Raw genomic sequence first — 8,232 nt, forward strand, 5'->3', positions numbered from 1 at the left:
ATGGAGTACTAAATGTAGACGAAAAAAAACTAATTGCACAGTTGGGTGAGAAATTGCGAGACGAAACTTTTGAACCTAATTAGTCCATAATTAGACACTAATTGCCAAATACAAATGAAAGTGCTACGGTAGCCAAAATCTAAAAATTTTTGGATCTAAACGGGGCCTACCTTTAGTCAACTAAATTTTAGACTAATAAAGAATCAAACAGGCCTAAGCAAGGACACGAATGTAGCAGCTTGCAAATTAGTAGTACGTGTGTACATTAACCAATATCATGGCCTTTGGTCAATGCTTGCTCACCCAAGGGAGATGCACAAGCATCAAGGCATGAGCACGCAGCGGCCACCGACGGAGTCACGGAGCCGTACTGCAGTCTGCAGGACAGGCTGCTGTTGCTGGCTGCGGCGGCGTCCGTACGGGGACGGCGTGAATCTTCAGAGGCGATGGCGCAGAAGCCGACGCAATCTAGCAGCAGCGCCGGCGGCGATCTTTGGGAGGTGGCGATCTGGAGATTGACTTCCAAGTTTTATTTATCCTTGGATTTGGCACGTAAGGGTTCATGAATCGATTGGGGGCGGATTTGGTGAAAGGAGAGGGAGAGGGAGGATTTGGCGCGCGCTTGAGCGGAAATGTCTGGTCGATAATTGCACAATTGCACAGGACTGGAAGATGGAGCCAACAGAGCGCCATGACTTGGCCCACAACGTCAATGTCTGGTCGATAATTGCACAATTGCACAGGAGTGGAAGATGGAGCCAACAGAGCGCCATGACTTAGGCCCACAACGTCAGATTGCACTGGGAGCTGAAACAACGATCTAAGAGGCTGACGATAGACTGAAGCAGAGCGCCGTGTGGATTGGTCCAATCCAATCCAATCCTGTGCGACGTGTGGGACGGTGGGGTACCTCTCCGGCGGCTGACTCGGCCTTTGCTCTTATCCGCATCCGGGTCCCGGCATCCGGCGCCGAGCACTGCATCTCTCGTCTCTCCCCAACGACCCGCCCGCGAGCAGAAGCCAGAAGCAGAGCGCCCCCAAACCCAAGGACACCCACGCGTCGACACGCCCCGCCCTGCCTGCTTCTCTTCCCAGCAGCCCAAGACAAGCAGGCAGACAGGACTACAGGAGCCGATCGGCGATCGTCATGGAGATGGAGGTCAGCGGCGCGCTATCATGGTCCGTGCTGTACGCGGCCATCTCCCTGCCGTGCGCGCTCCTGCTGCTGGTGGTGGGCGGGGCGGGCCTCCGCGTGGCGTCGCTCGCGCTCCGCGGGGAGATGAAGGCCTGGTGGCCCACGCGCGCCGCGATGCTCGGCTACCGCGTCGCGCGCCCCGGCATCGACGGCCTTAGCGCGGCGTACCCCTCCGTGTTCCCCGACGACGACGAGCCGCCGCCGCTGCCGCTGCCGGCCGAGTACTGCGACCGCCTCGCCGTCGCCGTGTACCGCCGCGGCGACGGGAAGGGGCAGGGGCAGCAGGCGCAGGACCCGGACTGCGCCTTCTGCCTCTCGGTGGTCCACGACGGCGAGGAGGTGCGCGAGCTGCGGTGCCGCCACGTCTTCCACCGCACCTGCCTCGACGCCTGGCTCGTCCGCCCGCGCGCCACCTGCCCTCTCTGCCGCGACCGCCTCCTCCCCGCCGAGAGCGACTACGACCACCTCTCCTCGTCGTCGGCGTCCGCCTCCGCCCACGGCGGCGCTATCTGGCACATGACGTGAATGCGTTCCCTGGTTATTTTGGGGGTTATTATTGCGTTAACCCTGAATTTCGTCGAGCTAGCCGCGCGTGCCATTGGATAGGATTGGATTGGACCATCCGACCGACGGCCCAAGTGTGTGGCTCTGCTCTGTGCCTGTACTCACTCTGTATTGGTCCTGGTAAATACTATTGGAACCCGCAGTTTCGCTGTCATTGCCGTCTGGTCGGTCGCTTGATTGCTTGCTCATCCATGATAGGAGTTAGCTTAGCTGATAGCGACGGCTCATCCGCCCGCCTCTCTTGTGCCGCCAGCAGTCGGCCAGCGCCACTTGTGTCCGGCTTGCTTGCTCGCGGCCGAACGGGAACGGCGCTCGGCTAGGCGTGCAGCGGCTCGGCACGACGCACGTAACGTAAGATCCGGGGAAAAGCGGCGTGGCGCCGTGGGGATGGGCACCGCAGCACGGGGACGGGGACGGGACGGGCACGGGCACGGGCACCACAACACAAAATCAATCAATGAGTTCAGCCTATCCATTTCATTGGTCGTCGTTTGCACCTGCACCCATCCCACACTTCCCTCCATCACAGTATAATAATAACGTTCTCCGGCACAAACAAAGACAAAGGATATTGGACTTATCCCTCTGTTGCACGTCATGCTGCGCTCTACTGATCAAAGCATAGGATTCCGCAACAAAATTACAGGCTAAACACTGATTGGACTGCATAGTGTTATAGATAACACAGACATGAGCACATGTCATAGTGACATGGAGTGCACTACAATCTCTAACACTATGCAGAGACTTCAGACATAAAAAGGTAAAAAAGCAAGAGGAAGAGGTTTATACTGAGGACACGCTGCTGCTTGGGCAGAGAATTAAGACGTGATCCATTCGGTGGCGATTCCTGATTATCAACCGGATTGGTAGCGTCCGGACGCCGGTGCCAGCACCATGTGTTCCCGCGCCTGCACCGCTGTGCGCCCGTGAAGGCCCGCGCCGCCCACTCCAACCACAACACACGGAGACAGCTAGTCTCTCGTACGCTTTTCACGCGTACGCAGGCACGGACATGTTGCGCCCACTCGGCAGCGCCCCCAACAACTGCAGCAGGCAGCTGCGGCGAGCGGTCCTCCCGCAACATGTACAAATTCAGATAGTTGAAACACTTACATTATATGTTTAAAACAGTTACAAAACACCTGAAAACACAGCCATTGCAAACGCATACAACATCCAGATCTACTTTTGCAACATACAAATAAAACACTAGCAACATATGTATGAAACACTAGAAACGCTTGAAACATACGTTTGCAACATGCATGTGATGCAACATCCAGATAAACTTCTGCAACGTACAGATAAAACACTTGAAACAACTGAAACACTTGAAACATATACTTCCAACATGTGTATATGGTCATTGCAACGTATATAATATCCAGATGAAACACTTAAAAACATACTTTAAAAAAACCTAAAACACTTAAAACACGGCGCTGGCGGCGGGCACGCCCTACCTGGTGGAGAATTGCAGTAGCCAGCAAACGGTGCTCGGATGTAGTGGAGAGGGAGGATGGTGGCAAACAAGCGGCTGGGCGCTGTGAAGAACGTCGCACCGGAGCAGTCGCCACGAACCACACTGCGTCGGCTCGAAGAACTCGGTGGCGAGTGGTGAGTGGCAGTGGGATGATAGGAAGGCAGGCGACGACGCTCGGGTGCGGTGCTAGCACGCCGCCTTGTTTCGGTCGCCGGTAGCGCGGTCGCGATGGAGCACGCCGCTGCGGTACAGACACGGCCGGCGATTCGAGAGTGGATGCAGAATGAAACACTTAAAAACATACTTTAAAAAAACCTGAAACACTTAAAACACGGCGCTGGCGGCGGGCATGCCCTACCTAGTGGAGAATTGCGGTAGCCAGCAAACGGTGCTCGGATGTAGTGGAGAGGGAGGATGGTGGCAAACAAGCGGCTGGGCGCTGTGAAGAACGTCGCACCGGAGCAGTCGCCACGAACCACACTGCATCGGCTCAAAGAACTCGACGGCGAGTGGTGAGTGGCAGTGGGATGATAGGAAGGCAGGCGACGACGCTCGGGTGCGGTGCAGCACGCCGCCATGTTTCGGTCGCCGGTAGCGCGGTCGCGATGGAGCACGCTGCTGCGGTACAGACACGGCCGGCGATTCAAGAGTGGATGCAGATGCAACGGTTAGAGAAAAGTGACGGAGATTTTTTTATTTTGAGCAACGTGAGATGGGTGCGTCCCTGTGGATGGAAGTGTTAGGCCATTCACGAGTGTTGGCCCACCAACGCACCTTCTGACAAAACAGATGCCCTAACCACGCTATTTCCGGATTATTAAGCCTTCACAGTACAGATCTACAAGGACACGATCTTTTATTCAACAAGAAAGTTAACACAAGTAAACAACAATAAGGGGTATGCAAACATATAAACCCATCAAATTATATAATATGCGTCCACTAACTTTATTCAAGACTATGTTTGGATCCCATGATTACTTTAGGGGTGAAGTGCATTTTTCAACCCTCAACTTGCACTAAAGTTCGATTTTCAACTACCAACTATGAAACCAGATACCAGAACCTCCAACTGTCGAATTCGAACAAATTTGGTCCTCAAGCTAGTTTTAAAGGTGGTTTTCTATTATAAAAAATAATAATAACTTGATTTAATCTCTAAAAATGCACAACTTATTTATTTTAAATAAAAAAATATGAAACTAATACCATTTCTTCCTAAAAATCATTTATTCATTGGTGATCTATTTGGAGTCATTTGAATCATATTTGTTCATGTTTCTAATAAACCAGTCCACAGGCAACAGGCAATAAAACAATAGGAACAAAATTAAATAAAGTTCCAAATTATTGTAAATATATTACCAACTGTTGGATAATGGCCCTGTTCGCTTGAACTTATCAGCTGTACCATTTCAGCGAAATCATAGTATTTTTCTCTCACAACAAATCAGCATCAGCATTAGCATCAACCATTTTTTCAGCCAGCCGAACAGGGTCAATATTTTTAGAGAAAATGTTATTGGTTTCTTTTTTTATTTAAAATATGTAATTTATTAATTTTTAGATATTATAAAGCAAGTTATTCTTATTTTTGAAAATAGAAAACCACCTTTAAAACTGGGTAAAGGACTATATTTGTCCAGTTTTAACAATTGAAGGGTGTTCAACATCCGATTTCATAGTTGAGGGTTGAAAACCAAACTCTTGTGCCAGTTAAAGGTTGAAAGCACACTTTACCCTTACTTTAGACATTTTGCTCACTTCTTCTGTAGTCTAATGAGCATCTCCAACAATATTTAAAAAATACTCCCCCAAAACAGGTTTTTCAACCTTTACAAAATATACTGGGAGACATAAAAAAGCTACAACTCCAACAGTTTCTAAAATATTGCGCCTAAGAGATATAAGGTAATTTTACATCAGGAATTCTAAACTATTCTAAATCACACTAACCACTTTTATACTTTATTTGTCTCTTGTACATTTGCATGAGGAACCCTATCCTATTTTTTTTCTTTCCCAGGTCCTTACACATCTAGATTGGGCGATGCGCGTAACTTTACGCACATAGGATGGTTTTTTTGACTTTTTCCAAGTGCTAAAAGGTTGGGAGGTGGTTTTGAGAGTTATTGAAGATGAGTTTTTTTTTTTCAATCTTTCCAAAATTTCTGGATTGGGACATTCTTTTAGATACTCTTAGAGATGCTCTAACGATCTTTTTATGAGGGTAGCTAATAAAATTTACAACACTTTATATCACGAGAGACTCAAGCTGGTATCCACATGTCCGAGCAGTAAGGTGCACACACTACATAAATTTATGTTTCTGGTAGTGTCAGCTGTGTCCTAAAAGAAATGTTCATCGATATAATAGTAATACTGCTTACAAAATCCATAGCATTTGCCGTGCAGTCCAATGGTCAATTATCTGATCACATGAAAGATAAAAATATCAACATGTGGTGTCAGTGTTGCATGAATGGGCTGCAGTGTTAGTGTTTACTTTTATTATATCCATGGATTGTCACGTACTCTCTTCGTCCTAAAATACATGACGTTTTTTACTTTTAGATTTTTTGTTTAAGTGTTCGTCTTATTCAAAAATTTTAAATATTATATAATTTTTACAGGCCGCTAACACGCGACCCATCGCGCGATCAGGCAGCGCGCGACCCATCGCGCGATCAGGGAGCGCGCGACCCCTTCTACCTCCTCGCGCCGCCTCCTCCCTCCCCGTCGAGCACCACATGATCATTCTCGATCCCAACCCTCCTCCTCGCTCTCGCCGCCGACCACTGCCCCTCCATGGTGCACTAGGGTTCGTCGAAGCTAAGGCGAATCCTAGCGCGGTCGTGGCGGCCACCTTCTTCCCCTCCGCCCTCTTGCCGGAGCTCGCATGGCCATGCTCGCCGGTGACGTCGAGACGCCCCTACCTCGGGCTGGCCCAGCCACCTGCACCACGCCAGGGCCCAGAACCACCCAGCCCCCCTCCCCACCGCCTGACCAGCTTGTCCCCCCCCCCCCCCCTCTATGCCCACCGGTGAGAAGATCTAGGTCCCCGTTCGCTGGTCTGAAACTTGACTGAAACTGGCTGAAAAATACTGTTCCGACTGAATTGTTGTGAGAGAAAAACACTGTTTCGACTGAAAAAAAAAAAGCCGAACAAGCTATTTTTAAGACAAGCGAACGGGACCCTAGTAATCATAGCCGTCACCGCGTCTTTTTCTCTATCTCCGGTGGGTCGCGGGCGGGTGCGCGTGGGCCAGGGGAGGAGGCAAGCACGAGGATGGATTGGAATCGAACCACATATTTCCATGGCGTAGGTTACTCACTTGCGCAGTTGCGCTACCAACCGACTGGCGCCGGTAACGTACACCACTACGTGAGCACGTACGTAGGACGCAGACGACGAGATATTGTAGTACTACGTACCAGTATTTCGCCATTTCAGTTGACGCTCGTGTGTGACTCGAATGATGTTGACTGGTGAAGGAGTGGTCCTTTTCCAATTTTTATTAGGCTCGTAGGCAGAGGCAGGGCTTGCCACGAAGCCGCAGCGCTTACCGCTAGTTAGTCTAGTGAGCAGATATTCAACATCAAATTGTAATGGTGATCATTTGTGGTGAAGCAGATAGTATTCAGCAGGTGCAGATAATTAGCATATTCTTTAGTCTTTTTGTTCTATTTTATGACAAACATCAAATTGGACAAAATCTTCAATTCTTTTCAGCAAAAAGGCAAGCCAACCCTTGCGAGCTCAAATCAGAATTATTTTTCCTCTCCAAGATTTCAAGCCAAACATTATGCACCTTGGTCATCCTTTACTTATCACCCATAACGACAAAAAATAAAGCTTATGATTTCATATATCAAAATTCAAATCTAAATTAACACTGATAAAAGCCAATTTGCTCAATCTTTTTTTTTTTTGCGAATTGCCAATTTGCTCAATCATGCTTGGAGGCTTATGCTTATTCAATTTGTTTGTACTTCAATTGCCATTGATTATATGGCTAACGTTTTATTCGGTAAGAGCTTTCTAGCAAGAATCACAACGATTATTTCTGGTGGCAAGGGCTTCAAAAAGGCCGACAAAAAAGCCCATTCACTATAGATCCTAGGAATCCATATGCAAGCCAAAAAAAAAAAAAAAGGAAGGGGGCCTTGGTATCAGAAAACTTGAGCTTGTTAAAAGAGGTACATTCATAAACGCAGCTTGGCGTCTTGTTCATGAACTCCACTGTTGCTAAGATTATAAAAGCAAGATATTTCCCACATGCATGCTTCGCCATGGATGGCTGTTACTTATTTGCCTATAAATCCACTTTCTGGAATTCCATTCTTAGTGTTAGGCATCATTTGGAGAAGCATGGCAGTATTCAGTTAATAGATGGTAATAATTCCATTTGGAGTCAAGCTTGCCTATATGAAAAGAAATGCATGATCGTCTCAACCTTGAAGAAATACACTTTACAGTTAAGCATTCTTACATTTATTTTATTTAGATCTTGTACACATAAATCTAGTGACGAATTCATCCTAGATGTTCACGTGGAAGTTTGTTAACTACAATGACTTTGATGATATAACTACGTAATAATTGTAGGCGTCGATTTTATCGTCTAAGATGTTAGTTTTTTTGTTATTATCTGCAAAAGGGTGCTACTAGCACTCTCCACGAGGACAATAACTCTGGTTCGTCCACCTTATTTTCGATGGCTACGACAAAGAAATCAGGTATTCAATTTGACACGTGAAGGGTGCGTTAGAGGTGTGTACCCGACAATACGCTTTGCCGATGTTCTTTAATTTCATCACTTCAAATGTGTTTTGATTTGGTTTAAGAACTTCGGATCTTGCAGCATGTTCAATGTTTTAGAATTGCTCAGCGGATTTGACATGAGAACTCCATTTTGACTCCAGTTTTAACGATAGACTATCGACCGTTGATAAAAGCCAATAGGAAAGAATACCGTGAAGAAAC

The 8,232-nt window shown here is 47.7% G+C and overlaps 1 protein-coding gene across 1 annotated transcript; it reads left to right on the forward strand.

The window, feature by feature from the left end:
* Positions 1-272: 272 nt before the first annotated feature.
* LOC136458045 (uncharacterized) lies at positions 273-1,913 on the forward strand. The gene has a single exon (XM_066458047.1). It carries the CDS (start codon positions 1,148-1,150, stop codon positions 1,718-1,720), a length of 573 nt encoding a protein of 190 aa, XP_066314144.1. The 5' UTR covers positions 273-1,147; the 3' UTR covers positions 1,721-1,913.
* The last annotated feature ends 6,319 nt before the right edge of the window (positions 1,914-8,232 follow it).

The sequence above is a fragment of the Miscanthus floridulus genome, chromosome 6 (genome assembly GCF_019320115.1).
Source record: "Miscanthus floridulus cultivar M001 chromosome 6, ASM1932011v1, whole genome shotgun sequence".
Lineage (NCBI taxonomy): Eukaryota > Viridiplantae > Streptophyta > Magnoliopsida > Poales > Poaceae > Miscanthus > Miscanthus floridulus.